We start from the raw sequence: 21799 nt of genomic DNA on the forward strand, positions 1-21799 counted from the left end.
TACCTGGACTTCAGCAAAGCGTTTGACAGCGTCCCACACCACAGGCTGCTGAACAAGATGAAATCGATGGGATTAGGAGAGACTCTAACTGCATGGGTTAAAGATTGGCTTAGTGGCAGACTTCAGAGGGTGGTGGTCAATGGTACCCTCTCTAAAATGTCGGAGGTGACTAGCGGAGTGCCACAGGGTTCAGTCCTGGGCCCACTCCTCTTCAACATATTCATTGGGGATCTGACTCAAGGGCTTCAAGGCAAGGTAATCTTATTCGCTGATGACGCCAAATTATGCAATATAGTAAACGGCTATAATCTACAGGATGCTATGGAGCAAGACCTGCGTACTTTAGAAAATTGGTCCTCGATCTGGCAGCTGGGCTTCAACGCCAAGAAATGTAAGGTCATGCATCTCGGTAACGGAAATCCTTGCAGAACTTACACCCTGAATGGAGAAACTTTAACCAGGACTACGGCAGAACGAGACTTAGGAGTAATCATCAGTGCTGACATGAAAACAGCCACTCAAGTGGAGAAGGCTTCATCTAAAGCACGACAGATGATAGGTTGTATCAAAAGAAGCTTCGTCAACAGGAAGCCTGAAGTCATAATGCCATTGTACAGAGCCATGGTGAGACCTCATCTGGAATACTGTGTGCAATTCTGGAGGCCACATTACCGTAAGGATGTGCTCAGAATTGAATCGGTTCAGCGGATGGCCACCAGGATGGTCTCGGGGCTAAAGGGTCTCCTGTACGAAGAAAGACTGAGCAAATTGCAGCTCTACACTCTCGAAGAGCGTAGGGAGAGGGGAGACATGATTGAGACATTTAAATACATCACAGGACGGGTCGAGGTGGAAGATGATGTCTTTCTTCTCAAGGGACCCTCGACCACAAGAGGACATCCGCTCAAACTCAGGGGAGGGAAGTTTCGTGGAGACGCCAGGAAGTACTTCTTTACGGAGAGAGTGATTGAGCATTGGAACAAGCTTCCAGTGCAGGTGGTCGAGGTACGCAGCATCCCAGACTTCAAGAACAAATGGGATACCTATGTGGGATCCCTACGAGGGTCATGCCAAGGGATAGGGTCACTAGGGTATGGACTTGAATGAGCAGGTCAGTAGAGTGACAGTATAATTACAATTATACTTTAGGGGGTCAGTAGACTTAAGAGGGTGGGCAAATGGTGTGGGCAGACTTGATGGGCTGTAGCCCTTATCTGCCGTCATCTTTCTATGTTTCATCTTTCAAGTTAATTTTCATCCCCGACTTCGCAAAAGCCACGGCAGAGAAACGAAAAAAATTCTTACAACTAAGACCCAAATTAAAAGAACTAGGAGCACGGTACGGTCTCATGTACCCTTCCATAATGAGAATTACGCTAGATAATAAGACTTCCCAATTTGAAGATCCAGAAGAGCTTATAGAATTCATAAACCAGCAAAAAGAACCATGAATATGTGAAAATAGTTACCAGAAAACAACAAACAGACTGCAGACAATGTACAAGATGCAGGCGTTGTTTATTAGTAAATGCAGTAACATATACAACCTTATAGCCAAGCAAGGGACCCGACACGATCCGTGTTTCGGATGACACGCCTTCCTCAGGGGTCCATGGTGGTTAAGGTATAAAGCAAACTGCGTAAAAGATAACAAACACACGCCAATCACGATCAAATGGGGTCAAGCAAGTCTTACACAATGGTAAAAAAGGTGAAAATTGTTAAAATGTTAAAAAAATAATAATAATATACATATAAGAGAATAGAGTGAGAAAATTAAGTAAAGTAAGAATCTCATGAAATGAATCGAAAAGATATATGTAAAGTCAGAGTACTAAAGGACAGTATTAATGAGAAATCCTGCTTTGAGAAGGAATGTTTAAAAATCGCTGTAACTCTTCATTTAGATCAATAAAATTTTGATTCAATTCTCCTAAGATCTTGAAGAGAATCTTGCATAATGAATGGATGCAGGAGAGCTCTGATAGCAAAAATACTAAATCTGGTTTGTGAAATATGGAGTTACGAAGAGAAGCTCTTCTATATACTAGTTCTGGGATTAACTGGAAATGTCTTTTCTTCGGTATCTGAAAACGTCCCTTATGAGTTCAATATCCAAAACAGCATTTGGTAACCACCCTGCCAGTCACTATTCTGCTCTTCCTGGTGAAATTTATAATTACAGTGTGGAGACCCTGATTCAGGGGAAAAGGCAATGTTTAATATTGCAGGCAAGAGATTGAGCAGAGGCAAAGGTACGGATGGTGTGTCCTCCTCACCCTAGAGCCAGGATTCTATGCATGGGTCTGTATGCAAATGGTTTATGCTCATTGAGAGTCACACCCAACCTCATCCTGAAAAACCTGCAGCCTAACAACGACGGCTTATGTTCAGTCTCTTCTTTGGTATCTGAACAAGGTATGGTTTTAACAATACTTTTAAAGGCTACCAGGAACTGTCATCCATAAAGAAGAAATAATTGAAGTACATATACTGGAGATCTAATGACAAAATATAATGAAAACGAAGATCAATTGCTACAGATACTTGACACCATTGGGATCTCAGGCAAGGTTTACAATTAGTTCCAAGGATTCCTCAAATCAAGAACCTACAGAGTAAAGTCCAATGATACCAAATCAGAACCATGGTCCAACTCCTGCGGAGTTCCACAAGGATCATCACTATCACCTATGCTCTTCAACCTCTTTATCTCCTCCCTTGGAACCACTTTAGACAATTTAAATGTTACATCCTTCAGCTACGCAGATGACATCTCCATATTCCTCCCCTTTGACCCACCAGAGCTTACCTCAACAGTAAAACTGGAAAAAACACTAAACGCAGTGGAAAAATGGATGGTAGACCACAAACTGAAACTAAACTCAGATAAAACAAAAATCCTTCTGCTCGAAAAGGCCAAAACCCCCACCATCACAGAACTGGAAATTAAGAACACCAAATACCCAATACAGCCCGAACTTAAACTCCTAGGAGTAACGATGGACAGATGCTGCACAATGCAGGCCCAAATCAATAAGACAACCCAGAAAGCTTTTTTAATTATGAGAAATCTACGTAAAAAAGAAAATTCTTCGTCCCAGAGCAATTCAGGCTAATTGTCCAATCCCTAGTCCTAGGTCTACAGGACTATTGCAATTCCCTCTATCTACCTTGCCCTGTCAACATGCTAAAACAACTCCAGTCAATACAAAACACCGCTGTCAGATTGATCTACTCTCTGAGAAAATATGCTCACATCACCACTGCCTTCCTAGACTCTCACTGGCTACCAATACAAGCACGAATTCAATTCAAATTCTACTGTCTATTGTTCAAAGCATTAAACAGCTCTGCCCCCTCCTACCTAAACAACCGCCTAAATCAGATCCTTACAAGACAAAGAAGAACCCTGAACCCATTTGCCTACCCTCCGCTCAAAGGCACTCAGCACAAGAAGATGTTTGACAACCTTCTTGCGACGCAAGCAGCGAAACTTGACCACTCCATCTCCAATCTGCTAACGGCAACGGGAGATCTCAAAACATTTCGAAAAGAAATCAAAACCCTGCTATTCAAAAAATTTATCCAGATACCTTAACCCTCCCCCTCTTCCCTTTCCTCCCTGGTAAATTCCCCTCCCAAAGCCTCCACTTTGGTAATCTCTTCCTCTTCAAAATACCAACCAAGAATACAGATCCCTAAAATGTAATGTAATCTTATTTGTAACCTATTTTTAATATTACCTAGAAATGTCCAGTCATTTTTACTATCCAATTTGCAAGTTCTCCTGGAAATTATCCAGTTATCTTATCTCTTTTATAACCAAAAAACAATTGTAACGTTACTGGAAATGTCCAGTTAGCTCTTTTGTAATCTGCCTTGAACTGTAAGGTATAGGCGGAATAGAAGTCACTAATGTAATGTAACACTGAACAAGGTGTCTATGAATGTACGTTACTAGTTGAGGCAAAATCGTCAATGCATATTGAATAGAATATGTTTTAGCTAGAAAATAGAAGTACATGGAAAAGTGAAATATTGAAGTAAAAAATAATTTGATTGATTATAGGCCAAAGGAGATTTTATCTGAAAAATTGACTTCATTTGAGTTAAAATGTTCAAATCTTTATGTCTATAAGATTTTAAATAGCGGTACGAATAGGTTAATTGGACATACACAAAGTTTTAGATCAAATAGCATGAATAAGATATTAATTAAAGGGTATGGATTTATAGTATAGATATATATATATATATATATGGTGTACATATATATATAACTAGTGTTTAAGCCCGTATATATATGTATAGTATAAATGATACAGTTTTAGTTTCGTTTAGTTACATAGTATATGCTAATTTTCTGAGGTAAACATGTATAATCTTATTTCTATTAAGTATTGTGAAGGTTTTGAATTAAATATTTTCTATTACTGAAATTAATTTAAAATGTGATAATATTTCAAGATATAAAAAGATAAGGATAAGAATTTGAATAGGAATGAACTTTGTTAAGGAAGGAAGGAAGTAAAATAGGCAGCTTATTAATGTTTTCATATTATAAGTATTTAGAAATAAGTACTAGATGGTTTAGTTTTTTTTTTTAAGTGTATGTTGATACTTATATTATATTTAAATATATTCAAATACATATGATATCAATATACTTATATTAATTTTCATAATCAGTTATTGTAAATTTGAATAATATGATAAGATTTAATGAAATAATTTATAATATTAACTGAAATATTTTCTAATACTATACCATATTAAAAGAATGATGAAGATTTAAGATATATTAGATAAGGGAAAAGATAAGAACTATAACTTTATAAAGGGAAGAAATGGAATAATCATATCTTAAATGATATTAAATTGATATTCAGAAATATGAACAAGAGATATTAATTAATTCTGATTTTTAGGGAGTATAATACATTTAATTATTATTCAAATAATAGTTATATTGATATACAGTACTTACATTTATTCTTAGTAATCAATTATAATATGAAATTAAATATATTATAAAATAGAAATTTCATTTAGATAAGGTTTGGGAGGAGAGCTTTAGGGTTGGTTTCACATGAACACTTCCAAGCGGTCAAAATTTGAATGGGAGGAGGGAGGGGAGGGAAAGAGGGGGATCAGTTGGGTAGGTAGATGGTATATTATTTATTTAGTGGATAAAAAAGGAGAAGTATTTAGAGATTCTGTTCTAGAATATTAATATTAAAATTAATAATGATTCTTAAGTTTTTTTCTTTAAATGTTAATGGCCTCAACCATCCTATTAAAAGAAAGAGGACTCTAAATTTCTTAAAGAAACAAGAAGCTGATATTTATTACATTCTAGAAACTTATCTTTTGGCAGTTGAATCATCATAGTTAGAAGGAGATTGGGTGAAACATTGGTTTTATGCTGCAGTCATATGTAAAAAAGCAGGGGTAGCTATTTTAATAAATAAGAAATGTGCTGGAAACTTTAGAATAATTTCTGCAGATATTTTGGAAAGATGGGTTCAAGTGGGCATGAGCTTAGGGAATACCTTGACGCTTGTCAATGTTTTATACACCTAATTTGGGTCAAATTGAGTTTTTAAAATCTCTTCAGCAGTTGTTTATACCACTGGCTACATCTAAATTTATTATGGCTGGGGATTTCAATGCAGTTATGGATCCTTTGATTGATAAAAACCAAGTAGAATAATGAAATCATTAGGCTTGGACAATCTAGTTCAATCTTGTGGATTAAAAGATATGGAGAATATTACATTTTAATGATCAGGATTTTTCATTTTGTTCTCAAGTACACAAATCCTTTTCAAGAATAGATTATTTTTTTGTGTTGGATACTTTAATCCAGCAAGTCATAAAAGCAGTCATTGATCTGATTATTTTTTCAGATCATGGAGGAGTATGGATAGAATTACAAATGACAGATCAAGATTACAGTAGACCTGTATGGAGATTCAATAATGCTGTTAGTTGAAGATAACTTTATCGAAGAAATACAAAAAAAAAGAATGAATATATTCAATTAAATACTTCAGAAGAAATCTCTATAGAAACTCTGTGGGATGCTTTTAAAGCTACTATGAGAGGACATATTTCATTTTCAGCTCATATAAGGAAAAAGCTTAAATTGGAGTTCTCTAATTTGGAAAAAAAGATTAAAGATTTAGAGTTAAAATTGGCTTTAAAATGGGAACAAAACATGATGCAGGAGTTATTAAAAAACAAATATAAATATAATGAGATTTCTTCTAGAATAGCTAAAAAAGAATTTTATCAGCAGGCATTGAATCATGATAATTCGAATAAGGCAGGAAGAATGTTAGCTAACTATTTTAAAGCAAAGAAAAAGAAAGTAAAAATTGTAACTATAAAAGATGAAAACGGAGAGATTCATTCTAAAATTAATAACATTTTGGAACAATTTTTGAAATTTTATAAAGCATTATATTCTTCCAAGCTTGATTCAAATAAGAAAACTGAAGGAGTTGAATTTCTAAAATTAATTGAAGGACCTAAAATTCCTGATCATTTAAAAGAATCTCTTGAAAAACCGATTACATTGAAAGAAATACAGGCTGCATTGAAATCCCTTAGAGTGGGATCCACTACAGGAGGTGATGGATTCACTGTTGAATTTTATAAATCATTTCAAACCACATTAACACCCCAATTATTAAATTTATATCAAGATCAACTGAATAATGGTTGTATAACAGGTACTATGGCGGAATCTTTAACTATTGTCTTGCCTAAGCGAAATAAAGATCCTACTTTGGTTTCAAACTACAGGCCTATTTCATTGATTAATGTAGATGGGAAATTGTTAGCAAAACTTTAGCTATGAGATTGGCTAAAGCTCTCCCATATATCATTAGAATGCACCAGACAAAGTTTGTTGCTCAAAGACATTCTTCTAATAACACCAGATTGGCATTTCATATGTTAAATTTATCAAAAAATTTAAATGATCCGGCTTTCTCTGTGTCACTTGATGCAGAGAAGGCCTTTGATCGTGTGGAATGGACCTTTATGTACCAGACAATGGAATGGTTTGGAATTGGTTCAGGATTTATACAAATGATTCAACCTTGTATAGTTCCCTTCTGCTAAATTATATATTAATAATAATTTTTCGGAGCGTTTTGAATTGCGGAGGGGTGTTAAGACAAGGATGTCCGTTGTTTCCTTTATTGTTTGATATTGTATTGGAACCCTTATTGTTAGCTATTCAACAATCAAAGGAGATTCAGGATATTCCTTATTCAGGTCGGGAATATAAAGTTTCTGCTTATGCAGATGATATTTTCCTTCATTTGAGGAATCTGGAATATACCATCCACACTTATTGGAATTGATAAATAAATTTGGGGAAATATCAGGATATAAAATAAACTGGGATAAATCAGAGATTCTTCCATTAAATATTCATTGTCAAAAAGGATTATTTGATTCGTTTTCCTTTATATGGAAAGATGAAGGCATTAAATATTTAGGAATTTGGATTCAAAATACAATAGAAGAAACAATGAAGATAAATGAAAAATCTTTATTGACAAAGGTTACAGAGATGTGTGAGCAATGGAACCTAATGCATTTGTCTTGGTGGAGGAGAGTTCAGACTGTTAAAATGATGATTTTGCCTGTAGTTTGTTATCAAATGAGTATGTAACCAATTTATTTTCAAGGGTCCTTTTATAAGAAATTAAATAGTGTTTTAACAAAATTTATTTGGCTTGGGAAATCTGCAAGAATTGCTATGGTATCTTTGCAAAAACCAATTGGGGAGGGTGGGGTAAACTTTCCCAACTTTTATAGGCATCATCAAGCCTATATCATGCGTCAAGGTATGCACTGGATCCTCCCTGAGCTCATGAAAGAGTTTCCATATTGGTTGATGTTGGAATGGCAACTCATGTTTCCTTTAAGATTAAGTCATGTCCTTAGTATTAAAATGCCTTAAGTTATATAAAAATCACAGTATATTACTAGATACATGGAAAACATATGATACAATATTATTTGGTACATTAATGAGGGCAAAGAGCCAAATATCCTCTAAAAACAATAAACTTTTACTCATAATGACAGGAGTTGCCATTCAACAAATTATGAGAAATTGGAAAAAACTATGATAGACTAAGTTATAATTTCTGGTGGAATTCATTGTGCCATATCTTTAAAATGGAAAGAATATTAGCTATTCAGCAGGGACGTTATAAAAAAGTTTAATGATGTTTGGGAGCCATTAACAAATTATTGTATAGATTGATTATAACTAATAATTTATTTCTTCCCTTTTTAATTATTGAAGTATAGGGGGGGAGGAGGGTGGGTTTAATTTTAAGGATATATGAAACTAGGATGTTATATGGGAAAAGGGAGGGAGGAATTATTTTATGAATCAATATATGTTTGATTAATAAGTGATATTAAAGTGTATATGATTGTATTTTTAATCACTTGTTGAAAGTTTAAAAATGAATAAAGAATTTTTAAAAAAGAAAAAAAAAAAAAAAACCACCAAAAAACGAACAATCTTGTTATGATGGATCCACCACCAGTGCTTGAAGTTCTCTTACTCTTCTGGCAGAAGTAAGAGAATTGAGAAAAAACTACATTCCAAGTAAGGTATTTGAGATGAGCCGTAGACATTGGTTCAAATGGAGAAGTCATTGACTTAACAAGAACCACATTGAGATCCCAAACCACTGGAAGTGGTTTTAGAGGTGGTTTCACATTGAAAAGTCCTTTCATGAATCTGGAGATCAAAGGATGAGCAGTAAGAGGCTTACCGTCCACTGGTTGATGAAAGTCAGTGATAACACTGAGATAGAATCTAATGGATGTAGACGAGACCAGAGTCAGATAAATGAAGATAATCCAAAACTAACAAATGGATTTTGGATCTTGATGATGGAGATACCAGGAAGAAAAAATGTGTCCACTTTTCCTGATAACACTGCTGAGTGGTTGGTTTTCTGGAAGCTTCCAAAATGAGTCCGACAGGCTGATAAAGATGAAGATCAATTGAGTTCAGTCCGCGAGATACCAAGCTGTCGGGTGTAGAGACTGAAAAGTTGGGATGTAGAAGAGAACCGTGACTCTGCGTAAGATGAGATTTAAAAAAAAAATAAAAAAAAATAGAAGGGAGAACCAAGGTTGCCAAGGCTACTGAGGAGCTATGAGTATCATAGTGACAGACTCCAGCTTGACTTTGACAAATACCTTGAGAATGAGATGAATGAGTGGAAACACATAAGAGGAACTCATGGGTTCAATCCAGAAGAAAAGCGTCCGTGATCAGACAGTGAGAAGAGTACAGTCTGGAAAAGAATTGGGGCAACTTGTTGTGGGGAGATGCAAACAGATCCACTTGAGGGGTCCCCTATTGAGAAAAAACAAGATGGAGAACTGCAGAAGTTAGGCCCCACTTGGAGTATTATGTTCAATTTTGGAGACCATATCTGGCAAAGGACATAAAAAAGACTTGAAGCGGTCCAGAGGAAGGCAACGAAAATGGTAGGTTTGTGCCACAAGACGTATGAGAGACTGGAAGCCCTGAATATGTATACCCTAAAGGAAAGGAGGGACAGGGGAGATATGATTCAGATGTTCAAATACTTGAAAGTTATTAACTTAGAACAAAATCTATTCCAGAGAAAGGAAAATGGTAAAACCAGAGGGCATAATTTGAGGTTGAGGGGTGGTAGATTTAAGAGTAATGTTAGGAAATTCTTCTTTATGGAGAGGGTGGTTGTTGCATGCAATGCGCTCCTGAGGATGGTGGTGGAGAAGAAAACGGTGACAGAGTTCAAATAAGCGTGGGATGAACACAGAGGATCTCTAATCAGAAAATAATGGGTATACATTTAAGGAACTAAGGCCAGTATGGGGCAGACTTGCATGGTCTGTGTCCCGTATATGGACCTTCAGTTGAGGACAGTCAGGGGAGGGCTTCGATGGCTGGAATGGTTAAATTGGGCTGAAGTGAGCATTGATGGAGACTCCAATAGATGGAACCTAAGCACACTACCGGGCAGGGCTCTGGGTTTCTGGTCCAGAAATATATAAGAAAACCCCCATTTAAACTAAATTAATTAAGGTTAAAGAATTCTGCCGAGTTTGTCTAAGGAATTCTGTTCTCCTTGAATGTAGACTGTGTTGCAAGCAATAACCCAAAGCCAGATATTTTGAGCCTCCTGATAGAAAAGGAGAAAACCTGTACATTCTTGCTGGTTTATATAGTACATAGCTACTTGATTGTCCATGTGAAGCAGAAGGACATGGTTGACTAGTAAATGCTGGGAAGATGTGAGGGGATAGTAAATCGTTCCGAGTTCCAGGAGATTGATGAAATCGTTGTTCTTTGGTGGACCAGTAACCCCGAGTCTGAAGGTCATACAGTTGATATCCCTCAAGCATAGGCTGATGAATTCGTGGACAAAATCTTTGATGAGGAGACGTGTGAAACAGAAGAGTTCATCCAGCACTGAAGCGACTGTTGAAGAGATGAGGTGACAAATGTGTTGTGAGAGTGGGTCTATCGCCTGAGACCACTGTGAAGCCAAAGGCCATTGAGGCATGTTGAAATGAAGCCTCATAAAGGGAGTCATATGGACTGTGGAAGCCATGTGACCTAGAAGAACCAGCATGTGCCTGGCTCAAAATGGCCAAATCTGAAGTATCTGATTCCGAGTCTCCTGCAAAAGAAACGGCCTTAGTTGAGTAGTGTCGAATAGAGCTCCAATGAATTGGAGCTTCTGAGATGGCTGAAACTGTGACTTGGGAAAGTTAATCTCCAACCCCAAGTTCTGGAGAAAAAATATAGATGGATTGGTGATTAACAGTGAACCTTGCCACGAAAGATCCTTGATGAGCCAGCTAGAGAAAGACTTGAAGGTCCCAAGACCTCAAGGCTGCTGCCACCACCACCACCAGGCACTTGGAGAAGACTCTGGGAGAGGATGCCAGGTCATTTGAAATCTGAGGAACTTTCTAGAATCTGGATGAATTGGAACGCGAGTGAAAAAATTACTTGAGATCCAGAGAGCAAAACTAATCATTGCAATCCAAGGAAGGATAGAAAGTTGCCAGGGATAACATTCAAAACTTTTCTTTGAAAAGAAATTGCTGAGAGCCCTGAGATCTAAGATCAGTCTAAGACCTCATTAGGTAAGACAATCAGGTCCTTGATACTCTGAAAAAGGGGAGGCAAGGCCAAGTAATAAAAGAGTGAAAAAGAAAGCTCCCCGAGAGCGAGAGAGCCCAAGCAGGCATTATTGATCAAAGAGGGATGGAAAAAAAGTTATGCAGGGTAACATATGAGCTACCTGTGGATTAGAAAAGGGGAAGGTAAGCACCTGTTGTTGTAAGCTACCTGTGGACTAAAAAAGGGGAAGATAAGCTCCTGTTGTCCAATTGAAAGAATAGGAAAAAACCATCCTAAAAAGGATGTAGTGGCCTCCTCCACTCCTACAGCCACTCTCAAACCATGTGAAAACAGGAGCAAGGATGTAGGAGAAAAAATTGAGGGTAATAGACATTGATGGTATGGTAGAAAGTATGATCAAAGAAAAAACACCCAGTTAATCCTGTGTAGCAAAAGCAGTAGAAGGCGCTACATCCCTGTTAGTTCCCACCGTTATTATGCTTGGATTGTAGCAAATCAACAGGAAAAAAGCCACCCCATGGTGGAATCCTGGAATCATAACTGAAAGGAAACACAGGCAGCCAATGCTAATGAACTGATGGGCCAGACATAGAAGCAGCTCTGGACATCATCCACAAGTATTGTAAGCAGACCAAAGAATGGATTGGGTTGGCTGTGTGCTGAAGATGTTAAGTGACATGAAAAAAGTTGGTTTTAGATTTTTATTTTTATTGGGGGGGGGGGGGGGCAGAGGAATCTAACTACAGACTCTACACACATTAGATTCCGCAGCATAGACCTTTTAAAGCAGAGGCAGTCAGACATCTGCTAGGTAAAGTAGTTCAGCAAAACCAGGTATAGAAATGTAACTATACAGAGTCTACATCCATGCTAGATTCTCCACCATAGTAGGAATGTCCAAATAAGTGAGAAGACAAAGTCCATTTTAGGTGGAAACCAGCCTCATCGATTATAGTCAGGGCCGGATTTTCCTATAGGCTAACTAGGCTTCAGCCTAGAGCCTCAAGATCAAGAGGGGCCTACATTCAAATTGTTAGCAAAATTAAAATTACACTATTCTAAAAACAGTGAACACTAAAACACTGAACCGAAAATAAGGAGAAATTCTACGCTTCGGGATCGGAACCGGCTCCGGCCGCAACGGGGCGCCAACTCAGCTTCTCCCTTTCTTTTTCTCGCCCTGGAAGGAGGATTGGGGAGGGAAAGACATCAGTCCAGAAACAGCTGGGCAAAGCCCAGCCCCATGGGGAGAGAGGCAAAACATGGATCCGTCAGGACAGGGCAGCCCAGACTGCCATTGGGGGTGGGGGGTGGGATGGGGAGTTTCAGTGGAAGGGGGATGGGAGGCAGGCAGGCTGGCATTGGAGGGGGGTGGGGGGGGTTTAATGGAAGGCAGGCAGGCAAGGGGGGTGTTCAATGGTAGGGGGATGGGAGGCAGGCAGGCATCGGAGGGGGGGGTGAGGTGAGGAAGGACGCACTGGGGGCACTATGGACATAGGAAGGGGCAATGTTGTGTGTTATGTTTGATTAGTTATTGTTACAAGTACTATATATGGTGCTGAGAATAAATGTCCAAATAAGTGTTCTCGACTTTTTTTTATTTATTATCCGTGTCACATTTTTTATAAAGGTTATTATCAATAACAACATGTTTCATTTAACATATTGATATATATCACAGTAATGATGTATTTTATTATCTCTCATATAATTTACAAACTTAAAAATGGGAGGTGAAAGGGCCTCATAAGTGGAATAGCCTAGGGCCTCTTTTCATCTAAATCCAGCCCTGATTATAGTCCATTATTGGAAACAGTAGTAGTAATGAAACTGTAGGAAAAAAAAAGGTTGAGACAACCAATGATCGTATACGCTAGCGCTGCCCGATTCAGTTTTGATTTGATTCAATTCAGCCTATTGAATCGATTTTTCAATTTGATTTTCCTGCCTAATTGGGTGGGTTTTTTTTAAACATCCTGGTGGGTTTATTTTATGGCCTCTTCACCCCCTTTGCCTTCTCCTAACCACATTGGCATTGTGATGTAAACAAAACAAACAAATAAAAGAGACTTTCCCTCTCTCTGTTAAATCCTAGCTCACGTTGCTGTGTAACACCAGCTTTGGCAGGATAAACTTTTCAAATCTGATATATTGTAATCACAAAACAGAAAATAAAATTATTTTTCTACCTTTTGTTTCTGGTCATTATTCAAATCTTGTTAGTCCCAGGCTCTGGTTGTCTTCTGATAAACTTGCTTGCCAGGGTCTCCTTTTTCTTCGTGCTAACCATCAATCTTCTATCTCTGTCCTCCCCTTCCGTTTCCCTTTCCTCCCCCTGGAGGTCTGGCATCTTTCCTTTTTTTTCGTCTCCATCCACAGATCCACTTTTTCTCAACTACCCTTTCATCCAGCATCTTTCCCTCCTTCCCCACCACCCCAGGGTCCACCATCTCTCCCTTTCTGTTCCTTTCATCCCTAAATCCCATTGTCCACAATCTTTCTCCCTCTCCTCTGTTTTTAGACACATTATTTCTTCCCCCCAAAGTCCGGCATATGAACGTCTCTTAGAACCCCCCTTCCCTCCCCTCCGTGTACTTCTACACCAGGGCCCCCTCCCCTGAAGGCCTGCACCCCCCGAAGGCCTACACCCTACCCCCAAAGGCCTGCACGTCCCCCATGAAGGCCTGCCTGTCCCCCCTGAAGGCCTACACCCCCCCAAAAGGCCTGCGTGTTCCCCCTGCCCTCCCTGCATCAATTTACCTAATTTCAGCATCGGTAAATCGATTCGAATCGTGAATCGGGCAGCACTAGTATACGCCTATAGGAACAACAACAGAGGCAATGGTCAAAGTTTTCCATAGTATGTCCCCCTCCTTCGTCTACATTGAAGTATAGACTTGTTATTGAAGAAAATAAGGTCCAATAGTCTAGAAGGCGAAAAGGAAGGTCGCCGAGTGAAGAAGTTCTTGAATAGAACCAGTTAGGTGACATCTGAGCTGAAGACAAAGACAATAAAATTCATGTAAACAACAGCAGGAGTAAAAACTGCAAAGTTGCATAGAGTCCATGTTAATGTGAAAATAGAAAGTCTCTGTAGAAGATATTGTAAAGTCTTCTCAGTAGATTGTAGCTTGAAAAGGTGTCAGCCCAATGAGAAAGGTGAAAACTTTGAAGGTATCTTGCATCAGGACTTGGAGAAGAAAAATTGCTTCGACTGAAAACAGTGCCAGGAGGAAAAATGCTGTGATGCATCATTGGAAAGTCAAGGAAACAGGTACCAGGGTGCATCAATGAAGCATCAAAGGTACCGGAAAGTTGTATTTTCATGAGTAGACCTGTCTGGTACCAAGTCACAGGCATCAGGAAAAAAACATTAAGTTGTTCTTGAAGAGAAAAAAAAAAAAAATTGCCGGTACCTTTGGCTATTTAGCCGGTACCATTGGTGCACAGAGCCCCTTCCATGAGGAAAACACCATCTGTACCTTTGGTTATTTGTCCGGTACCACAGGTGCCTGCAGCCAGAAATGGTCGCTTGGTGAGCATGAATAGACTCGATACCATAATGACCTGCGATACTGGCTGGAAAAAAAACAAAAACTTGTGGCTCTTAGAAGACACTGGTACCTTAGGCTTCTCTGTTGGTACCGTTAGTGTAATGGCTCGCCTGAAAAAGGGGGACTATAAATAAGATGCAACCCTCTCTGAATAGGCGAGCTGCCAGAATGGTCGCTGAAAGGTTGCATGAATGAACTCGATGCCATAATGACCTGCGACACCATCTTCCGATGCTGATGTCAATGTTGACGTGTCGTTGCCACCATCGATGATGTCTTCATTTAATGATGACTGGAGACACCATGTGCCACACTTATGAAGATCCCGAAACGGGCAAGACATCGACGGGGAAAACGTCTCAGCCAAAATTGAATCAGGCTAAGACAATGTTAAAAGGCCATGCCAACTAAGCGCCCAAGAGGGAAAGTGAGGTAGAAAAAAATAAGACTTGTCAGTTTTCAGTCTTTTTTTTTTACACAAGAAAAAAACGAGAGAAGGAATTAAAAAGAAATAAAATACGTGTGAGCAGGAAGGCAAAAGGCAAAAAACAAAGCACATTTGAAAAGACAACATCTTAGCTCCATGGAAAATAATAACTTAATAATAATAATAACTATTTTTATATACCGCAATATCAAAACAGTTCTAAGCGGTTTACAATAAGATATGAACTAACAACCAGTGAAATACAATCAATACAAGCAATAAGAAGATACATTATGAGGTAACAAATTTGTTGAATAGATGGGTTTTTACAGATTTTCTAAAGAATTGGTAGGAAAAGGCTTTTTATACAATTTCGCTTAACCAAGCATTCATTTTACCAGCTTGGAATGAGAATGTTCTATCTAAAAATTTCTTATAAAGACAACCTTTCAGTGAAGGAAAAGTGAACAAACGAGTCCTGCGATAATGTCTGGAAGTGGAAGCCAGCTCAAAGTGGGAGCACAGATAATATGGAACCAAACCGGTCACAGTTTTTAAACAGAAGCAAGCAAACTTGAAAATAACTCTTATCTCCACCGGCAACCAATGCTACTTTTTATAATAGGGGCTGACATGATCTTTTTCAGGCCAAAAATAAGGGGAACCACTGAATTCTGGATAATACGCAATCTTTTTATCACAGTAGTCAAAAATACTTAATATCAATGATTGGCAAAGTAATCTGAAGGAAAACACAGAACTGAGGAGCCACACGCCTACATCAGGTGGGAAGGCACGCACGCATGCGTGGTAAGGGCTATTGCACTTTTAAAGTGTTTGTGCCGGGGCTCCGTGGATGACGTCACCCACATGGGAGAATAAGCTGCTTGCTTGTCCTGGGATAACTTAGCTATATGAATAGTAGCTGAATACTGCTGCTATACATAGAGCCAGCAAGTGTGATTACTAGCTGAATATTGCTGCTATACATACAGCCAGTGTGTGACTACATTGTAAGACATTCAATACCCCTTTCTCCTCTTTACAGTGGCAATAAATACGTAGTTTCCACTCCCACTTCACATACTACAGCTGGCATTTAACATATGGGAAGATTGGGTTCTTACCTCAATATAATCTAAATTTCCAGTACAAAGAGACGCGAGTTGTCTAGTGGGGCTGCTTCCCTTCATCTGCAAAGATTATACAAGGCATCTATATTTTTCAACTCTGCCTTCTTGTGTCACTGGGCAGTGCCTCAGCACCTCAGTTTGTACCAAAGAAATGGATAACCACTAAAAAGGACAAGTCTTTTCTGCTCTGCTTAATAACATTTAATCAAATGAACAAACATATAGAAAGAAAATGGGATCTGTTATGTAAAATCTAAAAAGTCTATTTTTTCCATTGCTGGTAAAAATCTCTGGCATTCAATCTCAGGTACAATGAGAGTATGCAAAGATAGTATGTCCTTTAAGAAATTATTGAAAATGCAATTGTTTGTAGAAGCTTTTCTCTAAACTCTGTGATTGTTTGTTTTCTGATTTTCTGATATTTTGGTATTAAGAGAAATTTGCTGTATTTTGTTATGTTATGTTTGTGTTTTAAAACTGTGTATGTAATGTTTCTGTACATAGCTTAGTTTTAAGCGATTCATACTCTGGGATAAGGACCACTCCCCCGGATCCATAGTCAGGCTGCTGAGATAGTCTGCTTGCACATCATCCACCCCCACTACTGTAGATGGAATCTACCCAGCGAAACAATAACTGAGTTCTCTTGGTACCTGTCTGTTGATATATGCCACTACTGTGGCATTATTGGAGAAGACCCTGACCCACATTGCCTTTCAAGGTCTTTTCAAGTGACTACAGCACTAGGCAATTATCTCTCAGTTCCAATCTACTGATGGACCATTTTCTCTGAGAGGGTAACCATCAGCTGTGGACTAGGTGACCCTTACAATGACCTCCACAGCCTTAAAGACTGGAATCTGTCATCAGTATCACCCAGGAGGAAATGCGGAGAGGCAAGCCTTTGGAGAGCATTTCCACCCATAGCCATTAATGCAAGCTTTAATGTGCTTCCACTGTCCAGGTTAACGGCATCTGGAGAGTTCATCTGCAGACACCAGCAGGATACCAGCACAATCTAAAGAAGGTGTAAAAATGATTTAGCCCAAAGTACCATTTCTATGGTCACTACCATTGACCCCAGTACCTATAGGTAGTGCCAAGCCATAGATGTTGGCATTGCAAGGAACTTAAATCTGTGCTCCTAACTCCAGCTTGCATGACTCCAGAAGACAAAAAAAAAAAAACCCAAAACCAAACAGTCTTCTACTATGTTGAAGACAATCCCCAAGTACTCCATGGATTAGGAAAGTTCTGAAGTCTCTTTTCAGAAATTGATAATCCATCCCAGGTCTTCCAGGAGCTAGGCCACTTGCTCACTGCCTTGTGACCTTTGGTCTTGGATGGAGCCCTGATTAACCAAACGTCCAAGAATGGGTGTACCTGAATCCCTGCCTTGCGTAGGTGTGTTACTCCAACAGCCATCACCTTGGTAAAGGTGCAAGTTGCTGTTGCCACACCAAATGGTAGGGCCAAGAATTGAAAATGCTTTTCCAGCACATGGAACCTGGGAAACTTTCTGTGTTCCGGGAATATGGAGATAACATAAATCTTTATTTATATACCGCAAAAGCCTTTCGGTTTGAGGTGGTTTACAAGATGAAAAGCTGAAGGGAGGCAGCAAACTACAACATGAGAGAATATTAAAACTTATAACCAATATAAACCGAAGTAACCATTTTCCCCAAAAAGAAACAGAAAAAAGGTTGACAAATATAAACCGAACTCGCAGCATTCTCACAAAGTTACTGTGGGAACTCACGTCAGCCATTTTAAGTAGCGAAACTGAAAGGGGCAGGAGCACAGGAGGATCGCTTTTGCCCTGGCTCACCACTGGACCAGCAGGTCTTAAGGTAGGCCTTGGGAGAGGTCTAAAATTGGTCCATGTCTATCATTCCCTTTGAGAAATTCCCTAGCCCCCCATCTGCCCGGTTTCTCTGACTTAATTAGATTATAAGTTCTGTTGAGCAGGGATGGTCTCTTACATGTTTAATATATAGTGCTGCGTACATCTAGCAGTGCTACAGAAATGATAAGTAGTAGTAGTGGTAGTAATAGATGAGAATGCCGGCATCTGCTACAGCCCTCTGAACCAACATGGGGCCATTCAACCTGCACTCAAGTGCCTGATAAATCAGGGTCGAGCCTAGCTCTCAGGAAAACATGCCCCGAGCTATCCTAAGAATTAGTACAGACCAGCTATGTAGGGACCCTGTGAAAGAGTTGCCTCTGATCCAGAGACTGTATCTTTTCCCAGGCAGAGCTGTCCTAGAAATCCTGGGAAACTCTGGAGCACAGGAAAACCTCAAACTTTGGATTAAAATCCCAAAATAATAAAGTCACTTGCGGAGCAGGGGAAAAAAAAAAAAAAAAGACACCTTCAACTCAATTGCACAAGGAAAAACTGAGGAGCTGAGGCACTACCCACTGACACATGGAGGCAGAGATGAAAAATGTAGATGATGCCTTCTGCAATCCTCACAGGTGAAGCAAAGCAACCCACTGGTCAAGACTCAAATCTCTTTTGCACTGGAAACACATTATCCATTCTCAACAATAAGTTAACAGATTTTTAAAATTTACAAAAAGGAAAACTATTTTAAGAAATCTAAATCACCTTCTTCCCATTTATATCATTACTGCATACAGCAATAATGCACAATTGACTTGTATATTAAGGCAAGCTCATTTTTGCTTGTTCAGTTTTGACCAAAGGAAAGGAGTATAACCTAAAAGCTAGCTAAGAAGTATATTAAAGATAATCCAATAAAATTATTCATTGGTCTCTATTTCTACGGTTTAAACGCATGCAGTTTTAAGAAATACAAGGACCACTTACAGAGCAACAAAGAAATTCATGGTAGTATAGTCGGCAACATACAGGCCAGCACGTTTGAAATACGTCAGAACCATGGCTAGAAGATACTGGAGAATAAAAACAAAATGAAAAATTTAGAGTTTTGAGGGATGTTTTGTCATATGTCCTTTGTATGTGGTAAAAATAGGAAGCCCAATGGTTTTGAAGTAAAATACCTCAATTATTTTGTGTGACCAAGCAATAAACTTGGTATGCTAGTTCTCTTTAATACAACCTTGTTTTCTCTTTCCTGTTCTCTTAAAAATATATATATTAACAGAGCTTATACATCCAGACCCTAAATAGATAATTGGTGCCAGGGCAGAGTTGCACACTTGAAACAGCAAGAGAACAATGAATTGCATGTTTGACCTTGATTTTCAAGGCTTTATATGGTTTGGATTCTGCTGGTTATCAATTTGCTATCAAACTAAAAGAACCCTAGGTCACTATGGTGCTTACTTTAAAAGCAGATGGACATTTTAAAGTGTTTAATACTGATTTTGGAAGTTAAAAATTTGAACATTTTTTACTGCACTTTGTCCTAATAGCAAGGGGGTGTGTTATGGGTGGACTAGGGAGGGACATCCATCAAGGGATTTTGGAACGGAAAGAAATGTCTGTCTAAAAATAATATTTTCATCTAGCCCTATTTCAGTCATGTCAAAGATACAAAACATTGTTCAAATTGAGCAGCAGACCACTAGAGGGATTAAGGTATCGCCCACCTTAACCCCCAGAGGTTGCTGTCCCCTTCCCTTTCCCCTGAAAGAGAAACTGGAAGGGAAAACCAGGCTCTTGTCAGTTATTATAACCATTCTGAACAAAACAGCAAATAGGACAGAGGAGTAGCCTAGTGGTTAGTACAGTAACCAAAGGAGCCAGGTTGAAATTCCACCTTTTTTTTTTTTAATAATGAGTCTTCCAGAAACAGGAAAGTGCCTACCGTCATTGGATGTTGTTCAAACATACCATCTCAGACTTAAATGGAGAGTGATTGATACTGTATACATCAGGTGGGAGGGTGGTAACAGAGTGTATTTTAAATTTGAAGGAATTACGCTGGATGTTTGAACTGAACAGTATGTACCGGCAGGGGCTCAACGAAACAAGTGATTGGATGACATTAGCAGCGTAGCACTCAGGCGGTTCTTGGATAGCACCTTGGCTCCTCATTGGTTGCTGGGCTCACTGAAGTCATGGGGGTTGCTTCTTTAGCACTGGGGTGAACGCCGCAGCCATATTGTCAGCAATGCGGCTATAGGAAAGGTTCAAGCTAAGGGCTTAATAAATTCTGGTAAGATGACATTTCATTAGATTGTTTAAAGTTGATATGGGTTTTTAGTTTACTAATGGGCGTTTATTCATTGCAGCACGTCCATTATCCCTGACCCTGAAGAATGAAACGTGTCAGAAGGGACTGACGCAGCAACGCTCAGAGCTAAGTTTTTAAAATAACTCAGCCTAAGATAAGATTTATACATCAGTATTAATATTGAAGTATTTAAAGAGAAAATATTTAAAAAATTTAAAAATATATAAAGAAAAAAATTATAAAGTTAGGATAACTCACACCACAATTAAAGGGAACCGGTGAGGACAGCTGCCACGCTAATTAAGCAGATTTGGGTGGCATTCTGAGGTCCCTGGTATGAATGAATGAATGATTTGTACGCCAGAAGTACACACTAGCGATTGTGGTGGTAAATATATAAAAGACACCTGCAAGCCTGATGGCTATTGGAGCAATGCACATTCAGGTATAGTGGGCATTTTTCAGGTCCTGGAGGAATCATATTTACAAGAGTTATAGTGGGTTTTAACCAGTGTCTTTTGGTTTACAGTCCACTGCATTAACCAGTAGGCTGCTCTCCTCTGCTCTGCAGGAACATCTATGTGGCTGTATTTTTCAAAATGATGCCAGACAGTCATATTTCTTTGTCATACAAAAGTTGGATATTTCAGTTTGGAAATAGACTATTAATTTTGGGTGTTTTCATTGCAAAAACATCCATCTTACAACCATAACTAAACAGGAAATCTAGATTTTTCTGTTTGATTATGGTTGAAATATACTTTTTTGGATGTTGAGTAGGATTTTTTTGACAAGATATATTTTTAAAAAAATGCCCCAACACATATTAGATAATCTCTATGAAGTCTATATACGACTGAAGGAAGCTTAATAGCACAGTCACTTACCATAACAGATGTTACCCGGGGACAGCAGGCATATCTTCTCACAGATGGGCAACATCCACATAGCCCAGTATAGATAGTGCTAAAGTGTATTGTCACTTTAAACTTTAGAAAGCTTTGAGACTGCTACATCACACATGCACAAGTGCCTTCCCGCCTGATGCCAGCTCACAAGGTCATCAGTTCTATGCCCAAGTAAAGAAGCCAACTGGGGAGGTGGGTGGGGTGTGAGAATATCTGCCCGCTATCCCCAGATAACACCTGTTATGGTAAGTAACTGTACTTTATCCTTGGACATGCAGGCAGCATATTCTCACAGATGGGACTCCCTAGCTTAACTAAAAAGGGATGGAGAGAAAGTTGGCCTCCAAGGGAAAAGAAATGTTTAGTGTCACACCTCAAAATCAGACCATTGTCTGATATGAGCTCACGAAC

General features: G+C 38.8%; 1 protein-coding gene across 10 annotated transcripts in view; it reads right to left on the reverse strand.

Annotated features, from left to right (window-relative positions):
- SPDYC (speedy/RINGO cell cycle regulator family member C) overlaps window positions 1–21799 on the reverse strand; it is a 200083-nt gene that overhangs the window by 94407 nt on the left and 83877 nt on the right. For 9 of the 10 annotated variants that reach the window (XR_004540272.1, XR_004540270.1, XR_004540271.1 and 6 more), the window contains exon 4: window positions 19148–19233. The exons of the other annotated variant lie outside the window; for it this stretch is intronic. Coding sequence is in view for 6 of the 9 variants with exons in the window: in XM_033953795.1 (XP_033809686.1) it covers window positions 19148–19233 (86 nt within the window). In the remaining 3 variants the exon portion in view is untranslated. The remainder of the gene's footprint in view (window positions 1–19147; window positions 19234–21799) is intronic. 10 annotated transcript variants of the gene reach the window in all.

This window comes from Geotrypetes seraphini, chromosome 8, assembly GCF_902459505.1.
Source record: "Geotrypetes seraphini chromosome 8, aGeoSer1.1, whole genome shotgun sequence".
Lineage (NCBI taxonomy): Eukaryota > Metazoa > Chordata > Amphibia > Gymnophiona > Dermophiidae > Geotrypetes > Geotrypetes seraphini.